The sequence below is a fragment of the Ictalurus punctatus genome, chromosome 26 (genome assembly GCF_001660625.3).
Source record: "Ictalurus punctatus breed USDA103 chromosome 26, Coco_2.0, whole genome shotgun sequence".
Classification (NCBI taxonomy): domain Eukaryota; kingdom Metazoa; phylum Chordata; class Actinopteri; order Siluriformes; family Ictaluridae; genus Ictalurus; species Ictalurus punctatus.
In genome coordinates, this window is record NC_030441.2 from 858284 (window position 1) to 875132 (window position 16849).

Sequence of the window (16849 nt, forward strand, 5' to 3'; positions counted from 1 at the left end):
CCGTGTCTCCTCTTACTTACTGCCGTATAACATCTGGAGCATAGCTATGGGACATTAACACTTATTAAATGTATAAAATAATAATAAAAAGATCTACAAACATCTGGACATTCATTTTTGAGTCATTTTTTTGTTTTGTTTTTAAAAACCTTAGATTTCGGGAGGACGTAACTGACTGGTTACATACAAAAAGTTTCTGAACTGGAAATAAATCATGAGGAATTGTGCATTTTAATAAGAGACAACAAAACAAATTCTGGGAAATCCCCACCATGAGTTAAAAAAAAAAAGCTCAAGATTATTAAAAGGAAAAATGCCCCCCAAAAAACCCCTCTTAAATATTTATTTGATAAATGTAATCTTCAGAGAGAATTATTTTTATTTATTTTATTTTAGACTTTAAGTAGATTGTTTTTTACTGTGATTAATAAAAACTAACACATTTTGCTTTACTGCAAGTGTGTGTTTTAAATCTTGTGCCTGGTCTGTAAAACTTCTTGTCAGCACATGATGGAAGTAATATCCCACACTGCCGGTCATTTTTCTCTTCTCCCCTCTTCATTAATTAAAATAAATAATATAAAAATCTAAACTTGAAATGTGTGCAGACTTTTGTCTTTATTCCATAGATTAAACCATTCTTTTATTTATTTATATATCTATCACATTATTTTGTTATTTGTACAAGTAGGAAATAAAACAAATCAACTATAACACGTTTATCACTTTCATAATGTACGTATAAGCATATCCAGCTCCTTTTATTCATTAACATATATATATATTATTGTCAGTTTATAAATATCACTCATCTTAAACAGTGAATAGATCGTCCGTGTGCAATGTGTAACTGAAATGTTGTTTGTTGGAGTGGTACAAAAATATTTTATAAACATATGGAGATATGCTGCATTCTGAAATTCTAAAAATACTCTTTTTTCCCCCTTTTTTTTTAAAAAGGAAAAACAACAACAACAACAACAACAACAACAATTTTGCATTAAAAAGTGTTAGTTATTCAAGTTCATGTGATATCATGGCTCCTTGCCGCTAGGCGGCAGCAGTGTGTGTTTACACTCAGTGACGCGGCGCTGTAACAGCAACAAAGAGGACCTTACTAAAACAGCCCTATTAATCGATTTGAACACATCGATCAAGAGGTTTTAAAACATTTTACACCTAAAATCACATTTCAGTGCGTTATAGAACGGTTTATAATGTTAAAGTGTCTTTTTAATTTTAACGTCTGGCTTTAATTCTTGAGTAAAAAGTAGAAATTTATTCAACGAAAATCTGTGTATCGACTTGTTATGTGTTATCTTGGACAGTGTCGAAAACAGCGCCATCTGGTGGTTAGTAAAATAAATGAAGCTGTCAAAAGCCTGTGGAAGAAGCTCGGTCAGATGAAGCAGAAATAACACACTCTGTAGATCATTTCAATGTTATGTGCACAAATAAAAGTCTAACACGTGTGTGTGTGTGTGTGTGTGTGTGTGTGTGTGTGTGTGTGTGTGTGTGTGTGCATGCCTCTAACTATGACTTTGCCCGTCTTTCGATATGCATCTGTCTGTCTGCGTGCTTGTGGGTCTGTCGGTCTGTCTACACACAAGCCTGTCTGTCTGGCTGAGTGTGTATCTGTCTGTCTCCACTTGTGCATGTGTGTCTCTCTGAGTGTGTATGCCTGTATGTGCACATCTGTCTGTCTGTGAACTCAAGGGTTCACATACTTTTTCCAAAAGCACTATGAGGGTTTTTTTTTGGTTGTTCTCAATAAAGACATGAAAGATCAGAATTTATTTTGTGTTATTATTTTAGGCACATTATATTTGTTAATACTCTTGACTTAGATGAAGATCAGATCACATTTCATGACAAATTTATTCAGAAAACCATGAAATTCCAAAAGGAACACATACTTTTTCTTGCCACTGTGTATATATATTAGTGTGATAACCCTTTGCCTTCAATAATGCCTCAGTAGCCTCAGGTACACTGCGTACAGTTTCTATTACACAGCGCGCGCTGTAGTGTTTGGGATTATTAAAATATTTTTGTCTCTGTACTCCACAGTTTGAAATTTGCACTCTAACAATTCACGTGTGGTCACAGGATACATTCTCAGATCTTAATAACGGATATTTTATACATTTAAGTCAAAACCATTTATAAATTACAGCACTTTTTTATACATAAGCCCCCTCTTCGTGGCACCGTGAAGTCTGGGACGTTGGGCTTCGCGGTGTTTCTGATTACTCAGGTGTGGAAGTCAAGGAAACCTTTATAAGACTGAGAAATAAGAAAAAAAACCATCAGAGACCTCAGATTGACCGAAATCGACTGTTTGGAACATTATTAAGAAGAACGAGAGAACTGATGAGCTTTGTAATCATTAAAGGACCAGTAGGGTGAGGAAGACCTCCACAGCTGACCACAGAAGAATTCTCACCATAATGAAGAAGAAGATTCCAGAGCAGCGATCTCAAGCTTCTATCAGGAGAACATCCAGGGTTTACATCACCCGGAGGAGCATGCAACTCCCTAAACATTGGGTTTATTACACGGCATGCTCCAACGCATTATAATGACTTACTAGTGACTTCTACAGGTGGATCATGACCAGATCATCATTTTTAAGTTTTGCAGTTTTGCAATAATGCCACTTGCAGAAGTGAAGCTAGAAGTTCCCCCAGACAACTTTAAACAGTGTTAAACACCATAAAACACAGACCCTTCTGTATCAGACCACCCCCAATTTTAGGTGAGCAAAAGTATAGGAACAGATCAGATTTAAGGTAAGTAAATAAAGTAAATAATACTAAATAATTGGTTGCATTTCCCGTACCTGAAATAACTGCATCAATCCTGTAACTCACTGACACCAAGATGTTTTAAGAGTGGATCTGATGCGTGTCTGATCTAGGACCACATACGACACTGGCTAAGGTCTGATTTGAAATGATCCAGCAGTTGGGAAAAGAATCAGATCTGTGTGACATTCAGGCAGAAAATCAGATGTGATGAAGAAAATAAAGAGATTGTGTAAGTCACTCTGGAGAAGAGGTACACAGTTGTAGTTTGTCTTTCGGCTGTGTAGCACGGACACCAGCGCTCTTGAGGAAAATGTGTAACTACAATGACTGAGGAGAATAAAAATTGTTGTTCCTCTGCTACGTCTGCGTCCATCATGAAGCTCCTCAGTGTGGTTTATTGAATCTCAGGGAAGTGTAACGTAGGCTACTGTATCATAACTATTTATTTTAGAACTCACGCCAGTTATTTTATTATTGTTTTATTATTGTATTATTATTATATAGATATTTTATAATTGCTTCAAAAAATAATGTAAGCATACACAACGTTCTATTTCACAATCTAAAGAGATTACGTAAGGTTCAATAAATCATTCTGGCCAGGTTGGTGTTTTACAACACACTTCACGATTGTCTAACATGTAGTCCGAGTAAAAAGGGATCGTGCTCGTCGTGATAATAAAGCAGATAAGTAATGAGGAGCGAAGCCATGTAGTGCCTTGTATGTCAACATCATTATCTTAAAATGGACACGGAACCTGACCGGGAGCCAGTGCAAGGACTCCAGAACAGGAGTAATATGTTCACATGTCCTGGTCCCAGTCAGGATCCTGGCAGCAGAGTTTTGTACACATTGCAGCTTGTTGATTTAGAAACTCTGGCTAAAACAGCGTTACAGTAATCTAGCCGAGTGACAACAAATGAGTTAATCAGCTTTTCAGCTACAGAGAAGTTTAGCATGGGGCGCAGTCTGGCTATATTTCTGAGGTGAAAGAAGGATGTTTTAACGGTGCTCTGAACAAAAGAATCAAATGTAAGACTGGTATCGAAAATTACTCCGAGGTTCCTCATCTTACTTTGGGTCTCTAGAACAGAGCCACCAACAAACTGAGACAGTGGAGACGCTTTGAGAATTTGATGACGGGAGCCTATAAGCATAACCTCAGTTTTCCCGCTGTTCAGGCACAGAAAGGTATTATTCATCCATGATTTTATCTCAGAAATACAGTCAGAAGGAAAACAAACATCAAGGTTGTAAGGGTCCACTCACTGGTCCAACGACGGTATCCAGTGACGTGGTAGAAGGATTCCCACGTGTTCCTGTCTTTTTGAAGCGATGTGAATATATTTAAATTTGTCATTCCAGTTCTTCTCGACTCTCTCTTAAATTACATCTGACTCCAATTGTAAAAACCTCGATGTTGTATTCATTACTTAGTTATTCATATTTTGATACTTTTGGTCTTCTATACTTGATTAATTCTAATTTATTCTATACTTTAAATTGCGCTAGTTCATTCGGATTCCGTGTCGAGCCTCGCGCCGGCCGTGTGCGCAGATCTCACGGTCACAAACTCGCCAGTCTTGGTCATTAGCCAGAGGTAATGGACTGATACTATTTAGACGACCGCCCCATGCTTACCCTTTCCTAAATAGTGCTTTATTTAGTCCCCTTAGATAGTAACACTTAGTTATAGTAAGGTTCTTTCTAGTCAGAGGTCATGACCACTAAAATCTACAGAGACAGACCAGTAATATCTGAGTAGAATTAGCTTTATATAATCATGCCATAGTTTCCTATGTACACGTCAACTAGAGTAAGATTACAATAACCAGAGGTTCAGACTTCCCCCTATTTAGACTTGGTCCATAAATGGTATTTCCTGTCGAGCATGTACGCACTAAGTACACTTAACTAGAGCCAAGTCATTAACCTGGTCTCTTAGCTCCCGTAGATAGTAAGGGAAGTACACTCTAAATACACTGAACTTAATGCCAAATTGTTAGCCTGTACTAACCTGGTGGCAGACTTGCTGTAACAAGGACTTACGGTAATTTACTAGAGATAATAATTTCAGAATATAATCAAGTCTAATAATTTATTTAACCAGGTATGAAAACATCCAAATCCAACACTACTATTAATAATAAGAAATAATTACATTCAACATTACATTCCATTCAAATCCAAAACATTATAACATAACATGAGAGAGACAACGCTTACATACCAGGTAGAGAAAAACTACACACAGTGATGGTGTGGGAGATCTGTCTACAGATTCCCTGACTCTTTGCCCAGCTCTCCCCTAAATACCCGGATGCTCTGTGGGTCCACCAAAAGGTGCTGTTTGTGATTATAATTTGATGTTTGTGGAAGGATGTACCTCATTTACATACAGGAGATCATTTGAGTGAGGGACCTTGGGAGAGTTTGCCTTTAACGGCATGTACCATTTTATTTGAACTGCTGTTGAGGGAATGAGAACATAATTTCCAGTCACACTGAGACCTTTTGTGTAATACAGTAAACATGTCTAGGTGACATCTTATTCGCATTGAAACATGTTATGTAATGTATATTGACCTTGGGTGTGTTTAAGTTATCTCGACACGGAGAGAGAGAAGGGTGTGAGGAGAGGAAGTGAGGATCTTCCAGGCTCCACTCAGCATGATGTGCTATCTCAGGTGTGGATGCCAATTTTGATGTACAGTTCCCTCCGAAACTATTGGAACACGAGGCCGAGTCATTAGACGTCTGGGTTCGAGATGAGAAGATGGAGATGAGACGAGAGTTCAGGATTTCAGTTTCTATTTCCTGGTGTTTATGTCTAGACGTGTTAAACACCATAAAACACAACCTTCCGTATCAGAACACACCATTTTTAGTTGAGCAAAAGTATAGGAACAGATCAGTCTTAAGGTAAGTAAATAACACAAAATAATTGGTTGCATTTCCCGTACCTGAAATAACTGCATCAATCCTGTAACTCACTGACACCGTGATGTTTTAAGAGTGGATCTGATGCGTGTCTGATCTAGGACCACATACGACACTGGCTAAGGTCTGATTTGAAATGATCCAGCAGTTGGGAAAAGAATCAGATCTGTGTGACATTCAGGCAGAAAATCAGATGTGATGAAGAAAATAAAGAGATTGTGTAAGTCACTCTGGAGAAGAGGTACACAGTTGTAGTTTGTCTTTCGGCTGTGTAGCACGGACACCAGCGCTCTTGAGGAAAATGTGTAACTACAATGACTGAGGAGAATAAAAATTGTTGATCGACACTGACGCTGTTTCTAATCACTGCATGAGGCGCGCAGTAGGTTCTCCTGGAGTTCCAGACATGTTTGGAGCTGTGTGTAATCGTTTCATGTGGCGTCGTGTGTTCTTTATATCGTGTGTGTTCTTTCCTTATCTTTAGCTTCCTGTTTGTAGGAGGACGGACACAGTAACGTAGCTCTGCTGATCACGCCTGCCTCGTGTTGTCTGTATAAAGTCTCTGACTCTGAGACTCTTCTGCACTCGTCGTTCAGTGAACATTGTGTTCCTCTGCTACGTCTGCGTCCATCATGAAGCTCCTCAGTGTGGTTCTCCTCCTGCTTCCACTCTCGCTCTGTTTGGCTGAAGTCGTGAATGATTTTACTCAGAGCTGTCCAGGGTTCTTCGCTACTCCGAATGATGTCGTTTCTCCTCCTACGGGTTTTACTGGGGATCGCTTTAAACGGATCTGTCAAACTCTAAAGAATGAAGCTGAATTCGCAACATTTTATGACACGACGTACAGGATCCCAATTTACTCAGCATACAGCTTTACCGGACTAAAGAAATGTGTCAGAACGGACAAGTGGTATATTGAACCTCAGGTATGTGTAACTCACTGTATCTTATAACTTATAATTATTTATTTTATAACTATGTAACTTATTTTATGATTTTGCTATTTTATGATAAATAATAATAATAATAATAATAATAATAATAATAATAATAAAGAACTATTATTTTACTCAATGTTGAATAAATGTTTATTAAAATTGTTATAATTCAATGCACAATAAGAAAACATTATTATTATATTAACATTATATTATTATTATTATTATTATTATTATTATTATTATTATTATTATTATTATTATTATTATTATTATTATTAAGTTGGCTACCACATCACTTTATATTCTAACCAAATATAATACAAATATAAATACATAAATCTCTATTTATTTCTCACACTCTGGAACTGTTCATCTTGTCCTGAGTAACTTCATGTGAGCAAAACCTTCAAAAATAATCAAATAAACTTTTTTTAAAAGGTCTCTTTCTTCGAAAAATAGTTTAAAGGTTTATATATAAAACAATTCTATAAAAAGAAGTAAACAGAATTAACTAAATAAAATGAACATTCTGCCATTAAAATGTGTCAGTAGTGTCAGTTCTTCTGACTCTCAAACTTTCTTCTGTCTGTTTTTAAGAGTTAGTAATTGTTGGAATTCCAGTGTATCTCAGACGAAGCCTGTCAGATCTTCCCTCATGCCTTCCAGCCTGTTCTACAGTTATTTACTTCTATTAACTTTTAGTTCTGTGCTGCTATGAGCTAGAAAGCGTGGTTTACCGCAGAGTTCAGGCCTGCAGGAGTCTAAATGAACACACACACTGACGGATATGAGTGTTCACAGAGACTTCCGATTCATTCATTCAGAACAGAAGTATTTATACACATCATTGTACACACTGATAACAGCAGGGCGTGGACGGTTTTTACTGGTGCGGGTGTCAGATTGTGTCATATCGACACGAACGTACATATGCAATTCAAGATTATAGCAAATAGGATAGCAGTTGATCGGCTTATTCGAAGAGGGAATTTAGGAGAATACATTCATCATAGGTATTTGAGAATTCCCTTCAGTAATGAATCTATTACAGAGTCGGATCACTTCTTCACTGACACGCAAACACTTTTCTCTAACATTCAGGATTTGCTGATGAAGTAGTGTTCGGAAATCTAAAATATCTTTTTTACTGATCCAGTAATGCAGAAATCATCAAATACACATCCTAGACAAAATTAGTATTATGAAAAAATAGAGTACCCAAGACTTTTGCACTGTAATATATATATATATATATATGTGTGTGTGTGTGTGTGTGTGTGTGTGTGTGTGTGTGTGTGTGTGTTCCCCTTATGTAGCTGGAAAATGGAAAGTTGGGGCCAAACATGGATACTGAGTCTGCTGTGAGAAAAGAAGTTGTAGATATAGTTAATCAGTCTGTGAATGCCGATTACGCCAGGTCTCGCTATGATAGAGGACACCTGGCTCCAGTTTTCCATGCCGCCTCACAGAGCTGTTCTGATGCCACCTTCACTCTGACCAACGCTGCTCCACAGAATCCATCATTCAACAGCGGGAAGTGGAGGAGGACAGAAAAAGACATGGCTAATGTACTGAATACAGATTGCATTAATGTAGGCCTGCGTGCATTTGTAGTAACTGGGGTTGTGCCGGGTCCTGATACGCTGAAAAATGAAAGTAGAGTGCGAATTCCCAGTCACTTCTGGACGGCATTCTGCTGCCTTGATAACAATAATATATCCAAACACTCAGGTGCATATATTGGAGAAAATGATCATGATCGTCCAGTGTATCCCAGGAGTGTGAAGGACATGGACATAGAGTTAACAGAGCTGTATAGCAAACAGTTCCATAACATCCCTGGTTTCCGCTTCACTTTGTTTTCAGGAAAATGCTATACAGAAACTGAACCAATGGAAAAACAATTAGTTGTAAAGTCAGCAAAGCCTGTAAACCAAAGTAACATCGAATTGTAAAGAAATTTAAAGCAGTAACTGTGTTGAACTAGTGGAAAGTCCGAGTGTTGAATGGTTTCAGCGTCTGTCCTGTATGTTTCCCATTCAGTGGAACAACTTCTACACACATACACTTAAAAAAATGAAAACTAATCAGAAATCAGTCATGTGTTGATTGACATGTTGTTGTACTTTTAATCAGTTTATTTCTGTCACTAAATTGGGATCAGATCATTTATTATTAATCACTGAATTGCAGTTTGATTTTCTGCAGAATTCGACATCAATAAAGAGCATCCAATTAAACCGTGTCTCCTCTTACTTACTGCCGTGTAACATCTGGAGCATAGCTATGGGACATTAACACTTATTAAATGTACACTAGAATCTCACAGATATTTTCTGGAGAGAGAGAAAAAAAAGATCTACAAACACCTGGACATTCATTTTTGAGTGTTTTTTGTTTTGTTTTGTTTTTAAAAAACCTTAGATTTCGGGAGGATGTAACTGACTGGTTACATACAAAAAGTTTCTGAACTGGAAATAAATCATGAGGAATTGTGCATTTTAATAAGAGACAACAAAACGAATTCTGGGAAATCCCCACCATGAGTTAAAAAAAAAAGCTCAAGATTATTAAAAGGAAAAATGCCCCCCAAAAAACCCCTCTTAAATATTTATTTGTTTATTTGATATTTTGCTTTACTGCAAGTGTGTGTTTTAAATCTTGTGCCTGGTCTGTAAAACTTCTTGTCAGCACATGATGGAAGTAATATCCCACACTGCCGGTCATTTTTCTCTTCTCCCCTCTTCATTAATTAAAATAAATAATATAAAAATCTAAACTTGAAATGTGTGCAGACTTTTGTCCTTATGCCATAGATTAAACATTCTTTTAAAAAAAAAGTACTACATATTTTGTTATTTGTACAAGTAAGAAAAAAAAATATATATTAAATAAACTAGAACACGTTTAACGCATTTTTTTTTCATGTGATTTCATGGCTCCTTGCCGCTAGGCGGCAGCAGTGTGTGTTTACACTCAGTGACGCGGCGCTGTAACAGCAACAAAGGACCTTACTAAAACAGACCTATTAATCGATTTTATCACATCGATCAAGAGGTTTTAAAACATTTTACACCTAAAATCACATTTCAGTGCGTTATAGAACGGTTTATAATGTTAAAGTGTCTTTTTAATTTTAACGTCTGGCTTTAATTCTTGAGTAAAAAGTTGAAATTTATTCAACGAAAATCTGTGTATCGACTTGTTAGGTGTTATCTTGGAGAGTGTCGAAAACAGCGCCATCTGGTGGTTAGTAAAATAAATGAAGCTGTCAAAAGCCTGTGGAAGAAACTCGGTCAGATGAAGCAGAAATAGCACACTCTGTAGATCATTTCAATGTTATGTGCACAAATAAAAGTCTAACACGTGTGTGTGTGTGTGTGTGTGTGTGTGTGTGTGTGTGTGTGTGTGTGCCTCTAACTATGACTTTGCCTGTCTTTCTATATGCAGCTGTCTGTCTGCGTGCTTGTGGGTCTGTCAGTCTGTCTGTCTCCACTTGTGCATGTGTGTCTCTCTGAGTGTGTATGCCTGTCTGTCTGAATGCGTCTGTTTATTTGTGCACATCTGTCTGTCTGTGTGGGTCTCTGAATTTTTACGCCTGTCTGCATGTGCGCTTCTGTCTGTGTGCACCTGTCTGTCTGTGTATGTGTCTGTGTGCATGAGTGTGTCTGTCAGTGTGTGTGTATTTTACCTCGCCTCTGTGATCACTAGCCTCCCCTAATATCCTGAATGTTATATATATATATATATATATATATATATATATATATATATATATATATATATATAACATTCAGGATTTGTTGATGAAGTAGTGTTCGTAAATCTAAAATATCTTTTTTACTGATCCAGTAATACAGAAATCATCAAATACACATCTTAGAAAGCAACAGAATCGCGTCTTACAGATTACAGATCAGCTGGACATGTGATATCGGTTTGCCAGTTGATGTGAGGAAGCCCCCAGTGCTTCCAAATTCGAGCAAAATCGTGTACAACATTAAAAAAGCATAGACAGTCTGATTTTGTGCGTGAAGACAAGCTTGTGTCAGTGCAGTGAGCTCAGCAGCTTGTGTAGAAATGTCTCATGGTAACCCACACCATCATCTGAAAACTGCCTGGGTGTTTTTTTGTGCTTAGCCTACAAGTTAGCAATTTAGCAACTCTGTGTGGGTTGTGGTTGTGTCTTATGCAGCAACAAATGTGTCCCACAGCCAGATGTAGTGCCCTTGCCAGCTTTATGTAAATCAACTATTCTTGATAACAGATCTTAATAACGGATATTTTATACATTTAAGTCAAAACCATTTATAAATTACAGCACTTTTTTTATACATAAGCCCCCTCTTCGAGGCACCGTGAAGTCTGGGACGTAGGGCTTCGAGGTGTTTCTGATTACTCAGGTGTGGAAGTCAAGGAAACCTTTATAAGACTGAGAAATAAGAAAAAAACCATCAGAGACCTCAGATTGACCGAAATCGACTGTTTGGAACATTATTAAGAAGAACGAGAGAACTGATGAGCTTTGTAACCATTAAAGGACCAGTAGGGTGAGGAAGACCTCCACAGCTGACCACAGAAGAATTCTCACCATAATGAAGAAGAAGATTCCAGAGCAGCGATCTCAAGCTTCTATCAGGAGAACATCCAGGGGTTACATCACCTGGAGGAGCATGCAACTCCCTAAACATTGGGTTTATTACACGGCATGCTCCAACGCATTATAATGACTTACTAGTGACTTCTACAGGTGGATCATGACCAGATCATCTTTTTTAAGTTTTGCAGTTTTGCAATAATGCCACTTGCAGAAGTGAAGCTAGAAGTTCCCCAGACAACTTTAAACAGTGTTAAACACCATAAAACACAGACCCTTCTGTATCAGACCACCCCCAATTTTAGGTGAGCAAAAGTATAGGAACAGATCAGTCTTAAGGTAAGTAAGTCCTGCTCTCCTGTCCCGCCGAGGAAGCTGTCCCGCTCTCCTGTCCCGCCGAGGAGGCTGTTCTGCTGTCCTGTCCTGCCGAGGCGGCTGTCCCGTTGTCCAGCCCCACGGTGGACGTCGCCCAGCGTTCCAGTCCCGTGGTGGATGTCGCCCAGCGTTCCAGCCCTGCGGTGGACGTTGCCCAGTGCCCCTGCCCTGCTGGGGGTGGTGCTCCGCCTGTCTGCGGCCCGGCAGAGGCCGCCCTATTTCCTGATGCGTTAAAAGACAGATTACACAGGGGTCCAGGACCGTTGTCGGAGGGGGGTGCTGTAATGATCTCGCCGGCAGATGGCGCTGTGGCATCGACGTGCATGTGTTGTCCCCCTATCTATATAGAGTAGAAGTAAGTCACAAGCATGACTGTCGGTGTTACTTCGACGAGAGCTTTACTAGAGTGGAAAATTACCGCTTTTCCTCCAGGTATTTGGGCGGAGACTAAAGCAATCGATCCCAGAGCGCAGGATTAATACCATCCTAATAGATGATTGATCAGCGTTATACTCACTTGAATCATCAATGTATTAACACATACAAATGGAACAAAAAATAAACACTTTTTTTATTTTTAAACATTGGACTGTTTAACTTAACACATCTCAACTTGTCACACATGGACGGCTGCAGAGCACGCACGTGCACGAGATCATGGAATGAGAACTATTTCCACTGGACAAGTGCCATTGTTTTGGTTCTGTTCTCTTCCTGTTCAGGCATTGGTTGATGTCCTAGCTGTCTATGTTCAAGCGTAATTATGTTTGTTATTTAAAGCTCTCGTGTTGCTGTGCACTTTGCGCAGTATTAACTGAATAAGTGAATGTATAGGTGAAGACGTTTAAGTATGCTTAGCGGTCGTGTTTTCGTGTCCTGTTTCTGTTCCATGCCTCGCATCCAGTTTCATGTTTAACATCGATTATCTCTTCCAGTCTAGACCGCGCTTCTTGTTTATTGACTTCAATTTGCGAATAAAGACTTTGATCTGCGATTGCTTCTGCTTCTAGTCTCATTCCCTAACAGAGCCAGAATGAGGATATTTACATATTATTGTTTTTTCTGAAATTCTAAAAATGTTGTTTTCTTTAAATAGTTTTTAAAAAAAAACCACATATGCATTAAAGTGTGTGTGTGTGTATTACCTCGCCTTTGTGATCACTATCCTCCCCAAATATATATATATATATGTATTTTTAAAAAGGCATCTCCATCCCATACTGCAGCGTGACATGATGTCTGTTCACTTCTGCATTTTCATAAAGACCCACGATAAACAACACAACACAACCAATGAAAAAGTTTAAACAAATGAAGTCATCTCATATTTTGAAATAGTCCCCAGATTGTCACGATTCAAAGGTAGAGACGGAAGCAATCGCAGATTTCGAACATTTAATAAACAAACAGACAAAAAACAACGACACAATAACACGAGGCAAAATACTGCGGCGAAACTAAACATCGCCACGTGGACAAAAGCACGGATAGACGATACGTAAGACGAGGAAGCAGTGCAAACAGTGGCTATATATATGACTGCTAATTACCAGGAACGTGAATCAGGTGCAGGTGCTCATGAGACACTGAAGCAGTGGCTGTTGGGAACTGTAGTTCAGAGTTCTCTTACTGATTTCATGACACAGATACTCTGTTCCATCCGTCATAAAAGGTCACAGAGCATTTCATTTTATGTACAGTATCTAACGATGTATATAACAAAGTCTAATAATTATGTTCATTACGAAATGATAATAATAATGCCAGAAATGAGTTAGTTAACAGTCTGATTTTGTGCGTGAAGACAAGCTTGTGTCAGTGCAGTGAGCTCAGCAGCTTGTGTAGAAATGTCTCATGGTAACCCACACCATCATCTGAAAACTGCCTGGGGTGTTTTTTTGTGCTTAGCCTACAAGTTAGCAATTTAGCAACTCTGTGTGGGTTGTGGTTGTGTCTTATGCAGCAACAAATCTGTCTCACACAAAAAGAGTCTGTATCGGTCTGTGTATGAGCGGCCTGTAGGACATTATGCACATGTTATGTCACACACACACTGTATGTATGAAATTGTGTGGAATGCATATTAATTGTCCATGCATCATATTAAAAGGAATTTCAGCATAACCAGAAGGTGTTTCACCAGAACCTTTACATTATAACGTTATTAGTCAGGAAGTGACCGTGTAAAAAGTGCATGATTTATACACAAATGTAAGATTCTACCCAGATTATAGTCACACACCTTTCAGGATATCTGACATACTGTAGTAGAAGAGTTAGAATAATAATAATAATAATAATAATAATAATAATAATATTAAACTTTATTTTATAAAGCGCCTTTAAAAGCAGCTTCTCAAAGCGCTGTACATAAAATCACAATCCACAGAAAAAATAAAACATATAAAAGTTAATTAGAATAACAACAACATTAATAATAAAAGTAACTAAAGAACAATCATAAAAAGACATCAGCAGTCGAATGCAAGTTTAAAAAAGTCTTGAGAAGAGCTTTAAAAATGCCAAGAGTCTGGGCTTCCCTGAGTTCAGGAGGAAGAGAGTTCCAAAGTGAAGGAGCATAGACAGAAAAGCCCTGTCACCCATAGATTTTAGGTGTGTTTGGAACAGTTAATTACATTGAACAGATTACATTGTGCGATTTGGGGTGTAAGGGATAAAAAATAAAAAATGTTTTCCTTTTAAAAGCTGTGTACAGTGTAGTGCAGAGAGCCAATCAGATTTCAGCTTTCCTGATTCTGAATCTCGCGGCCAGACAACACCGAGTCGTGATGTTTTCAGCGGCTGTTTTAGCGACTGTAAGCGCTGTCCTAACCACTGAACACACTTTTGTGTCCTTTCTACTTTTCCACAGCGATGCAGATGCTATAGATACTTCACTTTAGATCGTTTTCTGCCGTGTCCAGGCCTCCGTACCGTTCACATCTCGCTCACCATGGCTTTCGAGGTTCGCTCTGTCCGCTCAATATGAGCACTGTTTTGTAAGCAAATATAATACAAAAAAAGTTACTACTTAGTAAGTTTTCAGAGACGACTACGTTTGAGTGCAAAAGTTTGCACACCCTTGGGGGAAAGAAAAAAAAAAGAGTTAAGAATGACTAACGAATAACCCGTATCGACTAGATTTCCTCTGAAAAGCTCATTTAGTTCAAAAGTTTGTTCATTAATGAAAGGCCAGTGCACCGAAGCGTGTATACACTGAAGTGAAGGTTTCAGCGTTGCTGATTCTGAATGTCGTAGCCAGAAAAGGATGAAACAGTGTTTGGCATTAATGGGTTTTTTCCCCCTGATTGTATACTATCGATACTTGTCCTGTCCAGGCTTCCGTACCAGTCGCATCTCGCTGATCATGGTTTCGATTCTCGAGATATATCTGCCATTTCCAAGTAAAACAGGAGCACGCAGTCCTCTCCAACGTCTCAGCCCGGCGTTATTAATTGCACTTGAAGAATTTAATTTGGTAACTCGGTGACGTCTGGTGAAATGAAAATCTCATTTCTGTGAGTAGCTCAACGATGAAATTATTTGAGTTGAACACAGCTGTTGCTTTCTTCCTCTAGTTTGTCTGCATCCCGTCCAGCCCTGAGTGTGGTGGTGTACCCCCTTCTCCACGAGGACTTAGGGAACGTGATCAGGGAAATGCCGCTCTGCCATCTGGACGAGATCACGCTCTTCAAGACCCGTGTGGCAGAAGATCCCACTGTACTGTGAGACACAGAGAGATGTCTGACATTGCCTTTGCGATGGTGGATGTTAACATTTCACCGCTTATTGTTTACACAGACACAAAGGGAGTTTTGCAGATCGTCTAGACGTCACCTGCAAAGGACTGAAATCAAAATAAGTGTGTTACAGACGTTAGTGGGAAGCACAACAGTGCCAGAATCACATCACACATGAAATAAAGTTGCTGTTGGTGCATTCTTTGTTGTTGTTGTTATGTCTTATGAATTTTCAGACAAAATAAAGGAACACGTTATCAAATAAAGCTGCGATCCGCGGGGTCCAAGCACCACCACAAACATTGCCCTGGTGGCCATTTTTGTTTAGCGATCATTAGGAATGAAAAAAGATACGTTAAGATAATACTTTATTAATCCCCAGATGGAGAAATTAGGGGAATGGAGAATACAGTTCAGAGATTAGCACAACGATGCAGGACGTCAATTAACTGTTGACACGTTTCTAACGTGCTAAACCCGAATCTGTTAATAAAGGAGCGCCTGGATCTGAGCATGAATTCTCCTGAAGGGCGTCTAACTGTGAATGCATAAAGAAACAGGAATGAGGAGAAAAAATAAAGCATGTAGAAGAAGAAATGATAGATCGGGTCATGAGCTTGGTTAGTATAAAGGAACTAAAACCACAAGTTCAGCAAGTTTTGCAGTGATGAGATTCCTCGTACACGTCCAAACGAACTTCTGATCACATCTTCGTTTCACTTCTAGGAACTCTTTTGAGGAATCATCCCGAACCACAAAGTGATTTCTTCATATTTCAGCTCCCTCTGATTTTGGAAGTTCTCAGCAATGTTGCGTTCAGGAGGCGCGCTGTTTGCTTTTTTCTGAAAGAAAACTCGACAGAAACGTGAACCCGAGGTGTGTATCGGGACGCGACAAAACGTCTGCGGGACGAAGAAACGATTTTCAAGAAGATTGTGATTTTAAAGTGGAAACAGTGCACAAAGATTTATAAATCTGACATTTAAAGAAATTAATGGTGCACGCGCACTTTCGCTCTAGAATCCATGCGAAGTTTTATAAATGAGGCCCCAGAAAACTAGGTGGCGCACCTCTGGTCAGTCCAAGGGACGTGTAGCTAACCAAGGTACAGTACCTGGGCTACAGGATTGGTTCCGGACCTCCAGGAAAGGCTTTCCTGAATCCCAGAGAGCCAGGTCTGTGTTTTTACTGGGTTTGCAGGATACCACCGGAGATGAAAATAAGATGATGCCAACGCATCATTTTTCCAGAACACGGCACATGGAGGTACGTCGAAGGGTGTCGGCTGTCTTGTCACGGTGCATGAAGGGAACAGAAACGTGTATAAGTTGTCAGTACTGGATGTACATGTATATATTATTTACTGTACTTAATATTAAGTTGAATATACACAGTACACTGTGTGTGTAAAGGTTCTATAAGCAGGTCTTGTTAAGACGGAATAT

General features: G+C 38.9%; 1 protein-coding gene across 1 annotated transcript; it reads left to right on the forward strand.

Annotated features, from left to right (window-relative positions):
- Positions 1-5915: 5915 nt before the first annotated feature.
- LOC108261431 (endonuclease domain-containing 1 protein) lies at positions 5916-8932 on the forward strand. The gene is made up of 2 exons (XM_053676353.1): positions 5916-6677; positions 8009-8932. Exons 1-2 carry the CDS (start codon positions 6384-6386, stop codon positions 8645-8647), a joined length of 933 nt encoding a protein of 310 aa, XP_053532328.1. The 5' UTR covers positions 5916-6383; the 3' UTR covers positions 8648-8932.
- Positions 8933-16849: the final 7917 nt, after the last annotated feature.

Excerpts from the sequence above, each read along its gene's own strand:
- LOC108261431 (XM_053676353.1), top strand. The coding sequence starts at position 6,384 with ATGAAGCTCCTCAGTGTGGTTCTCCTCCTGCTTCCACTCTCGCTCTGT. Across the intron at positions 6,678-8,008 it reads AGTGGTATATTGAACCTCAG|CTGGAAAATGGAAAGTTGGG; the intron begins GTATGTGTAACT and ends CCCCTTATGTAG.